The sequence below is a fragment of the Lissotriton vulgaris genome, chromosome 6 (genome assembly GCF_964263255.1).
Source record: "Lissotriton vulgaris chromosome 6, aLisVul1.2, whole genome shotgun sequence".
Classification (NCBI taxonomy): Eukaryota; Metazoa; Chordata; class Amphibia; order Caudata; family Salamandridae; genus Lissotriton; species Lissotriton vulgaris.
Window position 1 is genome coordinate 1504553729 of NC_141694.1, and position 16751 is coordinate 1504570479.

The window sequence follows — 16751 nt, forward strand, 5'->3', positions numbered from 1 at the left end:
ACATTGCCTGACCACTTTCAAACATTTGAAAGTTCCTGGCCTAGATCTCGTTCTTCCATTCCATGACCGATCAATCTTGCATGCCAGCCCATAGAGGACTGCTAGGACCTTAGCAGTACAAGTGTGAACTAAAGCTTAAAATTCCAAACTCACATGACTTGAAAAGAACTGTGGCAATCCTAGTCTGGTGGACAAAGCCTTCAACTTCTATGGGTAACTTGTGCATGTTCAGAAAACTCAGAGCAAAATAACATACCCATATTGAGATATTCTCATACCACTTCTAATTGCATTTTGCTCAAATCCCACTTTTGCTTCAAGTTTCTAATCCCAAAGACAATGATTGTTGTTTTCCCCAATTAATCAGCAATGTATTGAGCGTGATACAGCCATTCATTGAAGACAATTATCTCTGTAACCTTATTTTGTGAAGCCCAACAGGTGCTCTTCAATCTGTGATCCCTAATACAGGCATTTCTAAGAAAATTGATAACCTGATCATGTTGATCACTCTGAAAGCCTCTTTTTGCTTTGGTAATCCTGAAAGAAAAATGAGAACATGTACAACTTCTGCGAAAGTGAGATAGAGATGTTCCAGACATCAACTACACTGCGCAGATCCAACTTATAAATAACTTAGAAATCAAAACTAGAGCCTCCGTTGTAAGTCCAGGTGTCTCCCCACATTTTAAGATTGAAACTATCTACCTGACCAATGTTAGAGTCTCCCATTGTCAAACGGTGGGGGAATCTATCTACTGAACCAGACAGAAAATTTGCAGTTATGGCAGATGGTCTGCAGCATCTGGCCATAAATCAAAAAGGGATGTAAAAAAGCATGTCTGTGTTGTGCCTAGAGAAATGGACAAACATATCCAGTTGTACCCTGGCCTGGGCTACTATCCCTGGAATCTTTATGAAGGATAAAAGAAATGCTTCTAGGTTCAGTTGCAGGTTATTTGGTCAAAAAACTGAGGTTTTTTTATTCTCACAAAGAAGGGTGGTGATGCACATCTCCTACAATCCCTCTACCTCCGAAAACACTTGAGGGTCCAGTTTAAAACTTTTCATATCCATCACGTACCAGGAATATCTATCTGTGACCACATCCCTTAGGTCTAATCAGTAGGTACTCTTCCTGATCAGAGTTCTACTTATCCAGGCAAGTCATTTGCCACCTATGACATAAGCTTGGTCCTCATACCTACAGAGTATATATACACCAAAGAGGCAACAATTTTGCTAATCAAGAATGCATCAATGGGCATTGTCAATGGCCAAGCAATTTAATGCAAAACACTCACCACTAAAATGCCACTAGTTAATCTACTAATAAAATGACACAAAAATGATACAAGGCAAGAATAAATGGTTGAGGCTGATTACAATAGCGGTTTGTTGGATCGCCGCCCGCTTTTGCGGCGGTTAGGAGACTGCCTGACAAGCAGGCGGCAGTCCGACCACCACATTACGATGTGACTGCTGTGCTGGCAGTCAGAAAGTGCTCTTTATCATGACGGCTTGTGCTGCTGCCAAGGAAAAGGGCCACAGCACATGATGCCATGATAAAGAGCACCTTCTGCACCTTCATAAACCGTGTGCCATGCACCATGTCTTGCATTGCACACGGTGCATGGAGGTGAGTGGGGCACTGCATGTGCCCCCAAGGCCAATTTACAGTGGCCCACAATGGACGGGGCTATGTTTGAGGCCACCAAATTCTGTTTACAATAGCCTTTTCATGGCAGTTTTCACAACATGAAAAGGATATTGGAAAGGGATTTCGTAACCCCGATGGCAGTGCCTACCTCTGCACCACTGCCATAAGATTCCGACCTGTATTCTGTATTTACTCCAGAGGAAGTCTTCACAGCCCTAGCTAAGAACAAATCAGGTTCCCCAGCAGACTCGCTCTCACCCTGTTCTTTTGCAAATATAGCTCCTTTACTCACAGTTAAACTCACAGAGCTATTCAATATGTCACTAGCTCAGGCCACGGTTTCCACCAGATGGAAAGCAGCTCAAGTCAAGCCAATCCTAAAAAAGCCTTCTTCTGATCCAAAGGTACCTAGTAACTACCTTCCAATCTCACTGCTTCCATATTTTGGAAAGGTACTCGAGTCCTTGGTTAATAAACAGATTACCACACATCTGGAGAGTCATGGACTCCTCGATCCATCACAGTTGGGGTTTAGGGCGGCACACAGCCCCGAAACATCAGTGGTGGAGGTTGTTGACAACATCAGGCTGGCCCTGGATAACAGGCAGTTAGCCATGCTAGTCCTTTTAGATCTGTTCGACTCTTTTGACACCATCTCCCATAGCATTTTAGAGCAGCGGCTCTGGGAGGTCTGGACGAGGCCCTGGACTGGTTCAGGAATTATCTAATGAACCAAACCAACCCAGTACAAATAGGTACCCTGGCCTCATGCAGTCGGTCTGTAAACATAGGAGTTCCACAGGGTTCCATCTTGAGTCCTATGCTTTTTAACCTCTATGTAACACCTCTGGCAATGGTAATCAGGTCCTATGGTTTTGAGGTAGTGTCATATGCTGATGACACTCAGTTGTTAATTAATCTTGGCCCTGACCCCACAGATACAATTATCTGTTTTAAAAATTGCATGACCCACATCAACAAGTGGATGTGCATCAATCACTTACAGCTTAATGGAAGCAAGACGGAGATTATTCTTTTTGCGAAAGCCGATGAGTACTGGTCCAGTAACTGGTGGCCCCAAAATCTAGGCCCATGTCCATCTCCTAAACAAGTAGTGCGGAACTTCGTAATAATGATTGACAATCAGTTGTCAATGAAAAATCATATAAACCATGTAATAGGTATGTGTTATGTAATTTTGCGTAAATTATGCAACATCTTTCGATGGATTCCTATTGAATCCAGAAAACCGCTGGTGCATGGGCTTATCATAAGCCGTATGGTCTATGGCAATGCCCTATTAGCTTCCGTAAATGCGGAGCTCCATTCTGAACTTCAAATCGTGCAGAATACTGCTGCTAGACTGATTTTAAAACTTCCATCAAGAGCTCCAACAGCACCTAGCTTGAGGACTCTTCACTGGCTCCCTGTAAAGAAGCAAGGTTGTTTCAAAATCCTGTGTCTCGCTCACACGAACCGGACCAAGCTATTTAGCTTAGAAACTTAGATGGTATCATCCAAGCAGACCACTAAGATCTAGTACCAAATATCTCCTTACTCCGCGACGAATCCGCACTGCAACAAACGGCGGTCGATCCTTTTCTTTTCTCGCACCCGCCCTCTGGAACTAGCTACCATCTCAGCTTCTCTCCATCTCTGATCACAAGCTCTTCCCCAAGGAATTAAAAATCTGGCTATTTGACCATCTATAATGCCGCCATATCAGACTGTCAGTTCACACAAAGTCTCCGCAAGCGCCATGAGACCTTTTTGGTGATTTATGCACTCAATAAGTTCCTTTGACTTTGACCGCTGCCCTGTTGTGATCACAGATCCTGTCAGAGGCAACAGTCTTCCCTCTGTCCGCAGTGGGTGTGACCAACTGAATTATAATCCGGCAGTCAGACAGAAGCGCTCTCGTGGTCTGATCGCCACTGAGGGCCTGTCAGTGTGCAGTCCGACCGCCATCGTAATTGGCCCCCAAGAGGCTGGGGTGAAGAGCTAAGCATTAAAGATTTCACATAAACTTCAAAGTTTTGGAATTCAGGTGAATCTGTAATAAAATTACATTCCACTTTTGTGTGCCCTACACTAAACATCCCATTTTGCCTTACTGATATTATTAAAAAATTATATCCCAACAGCATTTTGAGCATGACCGAAAGTCTATTGCACGCATATGCAAAGAACATTCCTATCCATAAAAGACACCCCACCCATAAAACACTTTCTGCACTGGCCCCCTCTGGTTAAATGTTTTAAAGACCCAACAAATAGCTAAAGACTCAGAGCAAGCTAAGGGGGAACCACCCTCTCAGCCTCTACAACCGACCCATTCACTACCAACGCGCGCCCTAGTACACTGGGTCCCGGACGCAACTGACGACTCGGTTTTCCTAGAGCAGAGTCTGCAGAGTGCACATTTAATTCAGAACATGTCCCCAACAACAATTGAGGAATCCCTTCTGCAGCCTCAGGCGCTACCCCGTGTTGAAAAACAGTGCCCAAATCCACAGGCAAACTCTCACAGTCCAACGTCTAGTCAGCTTAGGCCGGGTTTGGAAATAAAGTGCCGCTCTGCCCCAACCGGACGAGATACTGATGACATCGATGCCATTAAATATTGCTTGACACCGAAGCCACAGGAACTAAATCGAATAGCAACTGAGTCTGTAATACTCAAACGAAGCACACAAGAGTTATCAACTCAAAACAATCAAGGCCCTGGGAAGGAAGAGAGTAGTGACAAAAACCCAGGGAGCGACCAACTGCGTGAGCATCTAACGCATTCAGACCCCTTTGCATATCCGCCTATATCACCTATTCCCATTCATTTTCAGGGGGATTCGTCAGAGAATAGTCAAAAGGTTTCCATCTGGCCGCAATTATTAAAGACAATGGAAACCATAGGAGCGGCCATGTCCTATCACGCGGACAAGATGGATACTCAAGTCGATTTGCTCCACCTCCTAGCGTTTCACATCCAGGGAATTGAAGCAAACCTACAAGACTTAAACACTATGATTACCAAGGTCCAATTAAATAAGGATCACACATTCTACACTTGTCACTGCTCCAATATAATAGACAAGCTGGCCACATTACCCAACCTGATGACCCAGATACTAGGGGCCGTCAAGGACTCGCCTAAAGACTCTCCCACGGAAACAACCTCAATAGCAAGGGAACCAACCGGTAATCCGCACTCCATAGAGGGCACCGGCAGGGTGACAAGGCAGACCAAAGCCAGCAGGGGCGAAGAGCGCTCAGAATTTCTAGACCATCTACACTCTCCCCCAGCAAAGGAAAACCGGTCGCCAGCAAGACCAGATGAGCATAACCCGATTAATCGTATAGAGGCGGCTGAGTTAATTCAGGGGCCAATTTCCAACGCCGCGCCACTCGCCAACCATATCAAACAGGCTCCAATGCTCACAAAGAGAGAACGAAAGCGACTAAGGAAAGCCAGAAATGCGAAAGCACACAACCGATGGGTTCCACAAACCTTCTCGGAAAAACCCACCAACAATCCCGAGATTAAGGAAGCCAAACAGCATCCCGAGAGCGTTCCACTTCAAACTAGAACAACGTCAGAGCAAGGGTCTACACCGACGGTCCATCCAACGACCAAGGCGCCCTTGACTTCAGAAGTAGCAAAATGTGAAACAACGACAAAGACGAACACATTAAAAGTGTTCAGCATCTTTAAACCCGCGAGTCAAAAACCAGACCGTAAAGTACCACTTCAAGAGCCGGGAAAAAACATAAACATTGACCAAAAGACGGATTTAAGCGACAATAACTCACCTAGTCAAGCCCCAGACTTTAAATGTCAAGTTAACTTAGATAATGTCGCAACGATAAAGGGAATTAACTCTCGAGATACACAGGGCAGAGATTCTCACGTATCATCAGCCCCAGTCCCTAACAGACAAGATTTTGCTAACAGCGCACTGATGGTAAACTCACATACACTAGAGCCAGAGGCGGACCAAGCAGGAACGGTCCATCGCTTTATTGAAGAGAATATACGACCTAAAATCCAAAAACAGCCCACGACAAGTAATAAAATTGAGTTTAACCCACAATACAGTTCAAGAGGGTCTTATGATATCCTGAACAGAGGGGCCATTTTAAGACTTCTAGAAGAACTACCAGGTCTGCGACATTTAAAATCGAGCGGCCTCGAATCAATTGAGTTTAAACCGAACCCTCTTCAAGCAGGCTCCGACTCAACAATCACAACGTGGACCAACCATTTCACCACAGATCTAATCCTGTCTCATAGGGAGGCTTTCGCCGCATGGGGCATTGAATTAAAAATAGTGGACCCAGCGCGATATCCCAGCCCACTGCGGAAACAAAACCCAAAAATATGCCTTCTAAAAAACGCCAAAGGGCCAGATTTAAGAAGTAGTACTGAAGTGGAAGTGCAGGGATTAAGGCAAATTACAATCACTTTCGCACACCAAGAGGCAGACATGCCCGAAAGGCCCCAACACACTATTCGGGCACAATCACGTAGGAATGTAGTCTGAACTGACAGCAGCCCAATGACGGGTAAAAAGCAAGGCTGCAAGATTTGCTCATGGAACGTCAATGGTTTAAATGCGAAGCTGGAGGAAGATGACTTTATTGAGTTTATAACCCAATTTAAAATTCTATTGTTTCAAGAAACATGGCAGACCAAAAACTCCCCTCTAGTGGGGTACAAAGAATTCCTCGTTCCAGCTCAAAAGGATGGACGCTCCGGCAGGGCCAAAGGGGGCCTATCCATTTTTACATCAACAGATTTCATCTGGTCACCAACTTGCATCGACTTAGACTCCACATGGATGCAATGTATTAAAGTGGAAATTACCCCTAACCTGGGACTTCTGATCGTGAATATCTATATGCATCCCCGTGGAAAACATAAAGGGAAAAGGATAAAACAACTAGTCTCTAAAATCAAGTCATTGAAATATATCTACCCAAGTGAAAACATGATAATAACGGGAGATTTTAATCTGAACCTAATTGGTGGACAGGAGGGACCCCTCCCCATTAATATCGAACCACGGCAGGGCAATCAGTGCAGACAAAGTGCACTGAGCAGGAAATGTGCTTCAGAACTAGAAGCTCTACATCTGTACACTTTAAATGGGAGAAGCCATTTGGACAGACCAGCCTCTCTAACGAGGGTCTCCAAGAACTCGGGCTCCACCTTAGATTATACCCTGGCTGACCCCGACTTATTCCACCAAATTAGTGACTTCCAGATCCAGGAACGCAGAGAAAGCGATCATTTCCCACAGACCCTCATCCTGACCACCCAACCTACAAAATCGGAGAAGGCAGCAGCCTTGTCCTTGAACACAAAAATCTTTAACCTAAAACGGCTAAACTGGAATGAAGGAAACCTCTCTACTCTAATGGAGTCATGCCACCTATTGTACCAACCAGCTGAAACATCAAGAGACATAGTTAAAACTTGGGAAAATTTCGTAATGGAGATCAATAAGAAACATCAATTCAACAATAGAGGACCCAAACCCATAAGGAAAAGAGGCGGGGAATGGTACACACCGAAACTGCGCCAATCAAAAAGGCAAATAAATGCATTCCTTAGGGCCGAACGTAAAAAAGTCTCTCAGTTATCACAAACCACGCTGAACAAAATTGAATCTCTAAAAAAAGAACTAAAAAGAGAGATCAATCTGGCCAAGCGATTGCATAGGGAAAAACTAGCATGCTCCATACTCCACGCAAGTAAATTGAATAACTCAAAAGATTTTTGGACAAAAATAAACTTTATGCTAAACGGCAAACATCGCCAGTTTAACTCGGACATGACGGACCATCTTTGGAGCAGTCACATTGACTTATTATACAATTCCACTGACAATAACAACGAGCGTCCAGAGGAGCTTCCCCGGTTCAGCCCGAGCACAAAGCTGGCTCCAAAAAGCAGTAGGAACTCACCGATATCTAAGAACACAGGAGACATGGAACTGTTCTCTTTAAAGCAGGTCTCGAACACTATAAAATCATTGAGAACAGATGGAGCACCTGGACCAAACGGGCTTCCCAATGCCTTATTCAGGAAAGATCCAACATTTTGGGCCAGCCAACTAACACCCTTATTTGGTCACAGTTTAAAAACCGGGAATATTCCCGAATCATGGCGAGGCAGTATTCTTCATCCAATCCACAAATCCGGGTCCCGATCAGACCCTAACAATTATAGGCTAATAGCCTTAATAGATGCAGAGGCCAAGATCTATGCCTCCAATCTGCTGGTAGAACTGGATTCTTGGGTGAGCAGTTCAGGGATAATTCCCCGGACACAAACAGGCTTTCGGCCAGGACTGGGCACCTTGACCAACTTATCCGCCTTAACCCTCCTTGTTAACAAAGCAATTCACAATTCCACCCCGCTGTACACTTGCTTCTTGGACCTAAAAGCGGCTTTTGACAAAGTGCCCAGATCCATTCTTTGGGCCAAAATGAAAGCTTGGGGCGTGCCGCCAAAGTTGCTGGGAGCAATCATCGAGCTTTATTCAGACACTTGGGTCCAAGTTAAAAAAGGAGATGGTCGACGCCTGACAAGGAAATTCCACACAACCAATGGCTTAAAACAAGGCTGTGTACTGGCCCCCAGCCTCTTTAATATCTACACCGCGGATCTAGAAAGCGACCTACGTACCACTCAGGGTGATCCTCCAAAATTGGCTAATTCACCTATAATATCTCTTCAATATGCAGAAGACATAGTGCTCCTGTCAAAAACCCACATCGGCTTACAACGCTTGATCTCCAAACTGTCGCAGTACCTCGCGAACGTACAGCTGACTATAAACTTAAAAAAAAAAAAACACTCTATGCTTCTGCGGCTCTAGAAAGAAAAAACAAAATTTTGTCTGGAAGATAAATTCTACTTCTTTAACCCAGGTAGACAAATATAAATACCTAGCAATCTTATTGGACCATCGACAAAAGTTTAAACAGCACCTGGAACAGGGGAAATCCAAAGCCAAGCAGCTTCAATTTGCTTTTAAAACTGTTCAAAAGCAACTAAACGGACATTCCACCGGCCACATTCTTAAGATTGTAGCCGCTAAATTTCTGCCATCACTAACATACGGCTCAGAATTACTGGCAACCCGGGACTCCACAGCGTTAAACCTCGCCCAATCCAGGCTGTTTAAAAACCTTTTCCTAATTCCGCGCCATATCTCTCAAGCTCAAATTCGCTTGGAGTTCGGTCTTACCAACCAGCTCCCGGCTAGACAAGGAGCACTCGCCAAATATTATTGGCGCATGAGGGATGCAGCAGACGAATCCCTGGCCCACCTTTGCTGGTCAGAAGTTGAAAAACAAGCCGGTCTACCAAACTCAACATATAAGACCTTGAGGCAAGCTCTAGAGGCACTAAAACTGGAAGAATCCTGGCTTTTGCCCATGACTTACTCCGCTTTCAAGCTGATAACCAAGAAAGCAGTCAAACAAGCATCATTACTCATGGACAAAGCAGCAGTGTCCGGCAAAAACCATGCCTGGATCGTTTTGCCATCATATACCAACTTAAAACCTCAGGAATACTTGAAAGAATGCTTCAGGGACCATCACAAAAGGAAACTTAGTCTCTTAAGGCTGGGCTGCTTCTCTTCCAAAGAGCTTACTCCTAAATGGCTACGGTCGTGGGCAACTCCCGAGTGCCGTCTCTGTGGCAACGGTGTGGAATCTTTGCTGCACCTTATATGCATATGCCCGGCACTTCAGAATCTTAGAAAAATGCTTCTTCGACCACTTCTAAGAGAAGCTCAGGTGAGAACTTGCAGAGCGGCGGTGATAAGATGCCTAAGTGGATCTTGGATAGAACTTTCATGCAAAACCATAACATTTTTGAACTTCGCCGCCATAGAGCTGGAAAACAGGGCGGCAACCAAAGAGGTCTCTGGACAATAGGCCAGGCCTCGGCCGGCTACGGACTCTTCTCTCCCTTTTCCTCCTTTCCAAACAGATGTCTTTTTGCACTATGAGTTAAAAATAACGTGCCCCCCGTTTGAACTACTGTTATTTTCCCACACCTTTACTTCTCTCCTTTTATCATGAGTTAAAAACATTGTGTTCCCCGATAAATTTGCATATTTTATGATACCAGTTTTTAACAACATTTAAAGCTGAATTTGTGTTGTTTTTTTATGATGTATACACTGTTTGCATGGTGGTAAGCCCACCCTTTTATGATTTTTTAAATCAAATAAAGTATTATTATCTATCTGCACTGTAGAGAATTATTTTAATTCAAGTATCTTCTGTGCCTGTAGCCAGTGAATGTCCCAAAATGCTGGCAAAACATGATTAAAGTTAAGAAGATTAGACAACATACAGAAGTGCACTTTTAATTTTTGGTCCTTGTCATAATATTTTTGGCAAATGCAAACAAGTTCTATTACTGTAATTCAGCTGAGAAGTTACAAATGCATTTATGGCAAATACCCAGTAAGCAAATCTTCTGACATAAGAATGCTTAAAATCTTCTAAACTACTTGTAGTTCACTGCCAGCTTGACACCAGTCTTCCTTTTTTACTAGAAAACTTTACTTTCAAAGCCCTTGGAATTTAGGAGAGGAATGATCACAGAACAGGTATTTTGTGTCAAGTGGTTCACACCTTTGTTGGTAAGTCAGTAATAGTGTGAAAAGCAAATAGGGTAGAGGGTTTTAGTCTCCACTGCAGTTGTACGACAGGAGATAGTAAAATGTAAAATATCATTGCACCCTTACAAAAACTTTCTCAATACTTTGTAGTCTTCAAAGAGTTCTGCAAATGACAGCATTAGAGATTAGTATAACGTTCACCGTCCAAACTGATGTTGCAGCAAACACGATAATCAGAGTTATATTCCTTATGCTGTGAACATGTACTCTGTGAACTGGAACTGTTGGTTGTCTATAACACGATAGGGAACTTTCAATTTATGTTTGTGGGTTATAAACAAGAGAATATACTGACCTGCTCATATATTTCAATGGCCTTTTGATATTGCTCCAGTTGTGCTGCATAAGTAGCCACCTTCAGTAGACATTTGTTAGCTGAACTGGAAAGAAGAATTAAGTTGGGGGTTCAATCAAATCAAGACCATGCAGAAATGCAGAAATGCCTTTAAGCTAGATGTCTAAACTATGCAGTGTTAATAATGTTTTATATTGTTTTACCTTGCAACTTTACATATCTTTATTTAAAGAAAGAACCAAAGCAGTTGGTTTACAATGAGTACCGTAAAGTGCTGTAGCAATATCCTAAAATGTAAAGTACTGAGTCAATTTATGTATGGAATCGGAGATTTTATTGTATCAACACATACTTAAACAACAGATTGTTACACAAATAAAAATTAAATTTTGACACTGCAGCACAAAATATTTATCGTTATTAGTTTTACCTGTAAAAAAATACCATAGGTTTGTAAAGATCTCTAAGACAGCATGTCACTGGTGACTGGAATAGCAGTCTTAAACACAAATCTGCAAACGTTGCCATATGTATAGGAATGACATGAGGCTTAGGGCCTAATTAAGAGTTTGGCAGTCCAAGGACCGCCAAACTCACGGTTGCAGCGGTGGTGGCCAGGCCACCACTGCACCGCCAGTCCGAGTGCTGGATTCCAACTTGGGGGGTCTGACCGCCATGGCACTGCTGCAAGTGCCAGAGATCCCTGGCAGTGGTGCGGCTTTCTGAGAGCAATATGCAATATGCTTGGTGGTGCAGCACCACCAAGAATCACTGCCAGCGGTCTCATGGAGCTTCCTTTTCCATAAAACTGCTAGCTGTGAGGAAAGATAAAAGGGCCCCACAGGGTCCCCTCTTGAGCCTGTGCATGGGGTCCATGCATGGGGGGCACACGTTGTACTCCCCCCCATGTGCCTGCACCCCAGTTTCTGCCTTTAGCAATCCAATTGCGTTGCCCAGCTTCAGAGGTACTGCTGTGGAACGGCCAAATAAACGCCCGCCAGACACAAGAAAACTTGTAATCTGGCAGGCGGTGCTCACACAGCTTTGGCGGTGTGGGAGCATGGCGGCATCGTGGTGGGCCCACTCCCACACTGCCAAAGTCATCATTGGGCCATTAGCTTGCTGGAAAAAATCAGTTCTTATCTTGTGAAATTACAGAGAGGTAAGTTAAAGAGGAAGGGAATGTTTTAAAGATGGTTCACTCAATGCTCAAATATCATCTCCACTCAAATCTGGGAAACATAGGAGTCAGTAATCATACAATGCTATAAAATAAGCATTCTCCATTAAACAAATGAAATATGTCTAGGCATGCCATACCATTAACTTATTTTGTTGGGGGAGCGAAGGTAAATCTCTTAACCATCATAGAGATGGCGCCAGAAGAGGTAGAAATCTTATTTAGGGGACATCACTTACAGTTGTACCAGGACCTTTCAGCAGGCAGATGAAGAAAGGGAAAGACATAGGAGACGTTCCATCATACCTCCATAAAGTAAATACTAATACAGACCTTCTGTTCACTTGGAAGGGAAAATCTAAAGCAATTATACTGAAAGAATAAACGATGTAAAACGCACAGCCATCCTCAGTCTAGCAAAAGAACTTCTCAAGAGGGTGCTCTGGAAATAAAAAGTCAGGAGGAGATAAGGCAGAACAGGAAGTCTGCACAGGATGGCCACTAGAGGTGCATAAGGTCAGAAAATATTAGCCAACCTCCTAAGAAATCCCTCAATCAGTCTGGAGCATAAAGAATGAAATGAAGTTGTCAAAATAGTTTAAGAAAGTCAAAACAATTGTAGCTCTCACTCTAGGCAATCTGGATACTAATTGTTCTCTTGATTCATGATCACTGTAATAAGTCAATGCAAAAGGGCAAGTGGAAGCGAGGGAGGAATGGAATGGGATAAAGTAAACTATTTGGCTGGTCCTCCCAGGTTGTGCCTTGACAGACTGACATTATAAGACTAAAGTAGTCGACTCTGAAGTTTGCAGGTTTATTAAGGTATAAAGCAAGCATAATTTTCAGTCTAGGGGTTAGTGGTGAACAGTGATGGCAGATAGGAGGAAGGGTAAGGGATGCTATAATCTGGAGTCAACTTAACACTGAAGGATCTCAATACATTACTAGTGATTTGAGATTCATGGAGATGACAGATGGGGATCAGCACAGAAATTATTTTTATAAACATTATGTGCCTGAACAATCTTACTAAAAAACATATGAATCCCCTTTTAATGAAAGATTCATTCGGAATATGTTCTTCCTCTAGGAGACACACACTTCTTCACACAGGCAAGGCGAAATACCAGCACCTTTCAGCATAAATATCTGGGACCCAGTGGGCAAAAGAAATGGTGAATTGGGATCTTACAAACAATTTTAAAGTTTAAGTTATGATAACAGAAGCTGATCAAAAATCAAAAATCAAAAAAACAAAAATATCTTTATTTAGATATAAAACAAATATCTTTAAAAGAGGATTCCAAGTTCACATTATTCATGACAATAAAACGGTACAAGCAATCAATTGTTAAAAACTGCTCCCCTGAGCTGCAAGTCCATACATAAAACAGCCCCATGCACATGAACTACTATTTAAACCATTGTTTGCATTGTTTGCCCAGTACTTTGGGGTTATTTAAAATACATTGATTAATTTAAAACAGGTAGGGGTAAAGCCGTAACAGGCTGTTTTTGTTTAAAATTGCGATGAGCATGCTGGATCAGATTTATTAGTCTTATATTTAAGTCTATTATCTGGGCTCATTGTTGCAATAATGGCTTGCCTACAGGTCCGAACACCCAGCTGATTCCATTCCCCCCTCAGCTTAACCCTGCGTTGGAGGTCGAAGGCGGGACAAATGCTGATCAAGATAAATGGAACAATCATAGGTATAAATTGAAATACTAAGTTAATAATATATCTCTTTAGGCACCATACTTGAGCTACAATTTTTCTGTAGGCTGGTATACCAAACATCATGCAGTTTATTTCAGGAGATATATTGTCAGGACTCTGAAACCTAGTCAAGAGTGGCAAGAAAGGACAGTCACAATACAGATTTGGTGGTGTAGAGACTATTCCAGTAGAGAAGGAGGGTTTAAATCCAAATGATTAATTGATGTCGGGTGAGCCTTTCACTCAGACAGAATTTCCCTCTTAAAAAACAGAGTCTCTCAAAGGTTATACAGCATACTTTGACAAAGAGTGAGCGCGTGAACATACAGCATAGCAGCCAGACCTACCGCTGGTTACCTCAAACCCCAGAAATAACACTTGACAAATTGAAGTGTGTCCTAAGAGCTCAAGTAAATTGAGATGAAAAGAGGGAGATGAGTTCTAGAATGGATAGGGAATCATTTAACCAAATAAAAAAGAGGGGTTGCCCTTCCAGAAGAGTGACATTAAATTATTATTAAGTGAAATTCTGGGTTCTAAATCCTTAAACCCAAAGGTGATTTTGAGATTTAGCTGGGCAACAGCTCTGTGTTAGAAGTATAAATCTACAAGTTGTGTTACATACTAATCATTTCTCACCATCTTTCCTTTTTACTACAAATGACTTATTTATATAGAAACTATGTTTCAACAGTGAAAATAAGTTTTAGCATTGAATAATGGAATGGATGAACTTATTTGAATATGGGAAAATACAGTCCTTAATATGTTGTGCCAGCAAATTAAAATAATGGAAAAGAACAAAGAAAAAGTTTATTAATCATTACCAAGACAGATTATTTGTCTTTGTCGCTGCCATATGAAATGTATAAGTTATTTCACCTCTATTTCAAAAGCCAGCAAAGAATATATAAAATATGCAAAACAGTACTGATTCTCACAAAATGTGAATATTCTCATTTAAGCAAATCACATGATTCCAAGAAAATATGACTAAGATTATTGTAGAAGTATGACGATTATCGATTAGGGAATACAACTCTTTAAATACAGAATGTCTTTAAAAAGGTGAAGTGTTTTCTTTCTCTCACGAAATAGCGAGACTGCAATTAGATGCATTCAAATATTTTAGTTAAAAATTGATGCTCAGGGGCGTGGCCAGGTATAATGGCCAAACGGACAAAAGCCGTCTCGGCTCCCGGGCTAGGCTAGTGCTCCGGACCTGAAATCACCGCAAATCGCCACCCTACCTGCACGGAAAATGATCCCATGACAACCCAGGGACTGGAGCAGAAGGAGAGCTGGTGATCGCCGTCTAGATTACGCCTGAGAGCCACGCGGAGTTCCTGACGGGGAGGCCTAGACACAGGTCAATATGGCGGCCGCCAGTTTCTTGATCGCGTAACACTGAAGGCTATGAGGAGCGTTCCTTGGGGAGTCACGCTGCCACCAACCACGGACAGAGACGGACACCCGCTGCAACGCCCAGAGCACAGAGGTGAGCGGTCCGCCTTAGAGCTCAGACGGCGGTGTGGCGCTTCGATGGGCTCCCATCTCCCGTGAGGCTGAAGGAGCGGGGCAGTGGGGATAATCGGAGGCCCACCGGGGATGTGGGCGCCTGAGCGGGGAAGGGAGATTGTTGAAGAGCTCCGTTAGAAGGGGGAAAGACGGCTGGCTGACTCTCCAGATCCTCCACCACACTGCACCTGACCATAAGATGGCGGCCAAAACTAGAACAGGCGCATTTTCCTCATATGACGATCGCTGCAAGTAATCAGAGTCGACCCTGACAATAAGGTGCAGCAGATACTCTACCCCTAGGCCTCAGAAGTGGACACCTGGGACTCCTCTACTGCTCACAGAGGAGACAACTGGAGGCCGGGCAGGGAATCAAACTGCCACAGGGAGCACTGCAGGCTTTGAATACTGACCTACCTGTCGTCCTTCCTATGGGAAGCCCTGGCACCCGTTTCCCTGAGCTTTTACTGGCCTCACTTGGAATACGCCTGGGCTGCTCACTTGCACCAGGGCACGCCTCATCTCAGCCATCCTCCGCTGTACTGAGCCGGTGATGAGGCTCCACGCACGTGATTCACGGTCTGCTCCCTATTGGTTTCACTACAGATAGCCACTATAGGGTGACCACTGTGGAGCAGAACCTGGTTAATTGCGACTGCAGAGCTTCCCCAAGTCACGGTACCATTAGGGTCTATTGTTTAAACCTTTCCGCGCCAAGCCAGAAGAGAACAGGCGGAGTCAGTCCTTATGCCGCCGATAGCTAGAGCGACAGATAAGGTCTCAAGCTTTTTCCCGCCAGCAGCCAAACAATGGACTTCGGATCATGACAGGGAGACGTCCGATATGGCCCTCATCAAGGAAGATTTGATGTCCTCATTACGAGATTTTAAAGCGGAATTGCGTAGAGAACTGAGTCAAGACATCCAAACCTCCATCGATCAGCTAAAGTCCGATCTCACCACACGGATGGCAGATCTCCAATGTGATGGGGACTCAGTGGGCACTAGAGTGATCGACCTGGAAACGCATACCCAGGAAACGGATAAGCGCACCGCTGAGGTGCATGACAGTGTACTCCCCCTCCAGGACCAGCTTCGCCAACCCCAGTCAAAAGCAGAAGACTTGGAAAACAGAGCCCAACGGGATGACATGCGGATCAGCAACCTCAAGGAGGGGGCGGAAGGGCTGGACTTAGAGGCTTTCCTGAAGGGCCTCTTTGCGGAGATCCTCAGCCCCCCAGACACTCAAGATCAAGCTCGAGAGAGTGCACCGGGGCAGAAACCTAATGACGGGAGGACGACAAAGACCAAGGGATGTTCTTGCGAAATTCAATTCCTACATAGAGAAAGAAGCTGTATTTTTTGCGGCCTGAAAGAAAGGCACAATATACTTCCAGGACCATTCCTGCACCATCTTCCAAGGTTTGGCGCCTGCAATGTTGGCTAGACAGCAACAAATTTTGCCCATCACCTCCAAGTTAGGCGAAGATAAGGTCAGATATTGATGGACCTATCCCTTGGGCTTAAGCTTTGAGTACCACAATAAACAAAGACATGTGGTGGATCTGCAGGAGGCGTTGGACCTGCTGGGTATCCCAGTAGACGCCACTGAATATTCACAGGGCAAACCAAGAGAAACGCAGAATGCCAGATCCCCCAAATCGCAGTGGT

At 43.9% G+C, this 16751-nt stretch overlaps 1 protein-coding gene across 1 annotated transcript in view; it reads right to left on the reverse strand.

Moving 5' to 3' along the window:
• Positions 1–16751, reverse strand: part of NAPB (NSF attachment protein beta) — a 236860-nt gene that overhangs the window by 98082 nt on the left and 122027 nt on the right. The window contains exon 7 of the mRNA XM_086927680.1: positions 10661–10745. Coding sequence (XP_086783806.1) covers positions 10661–10745 — 85 coding nt within the window. The remainder of the gene's footprint in view (positions 1–10660; positions 10746–16751) is intronic.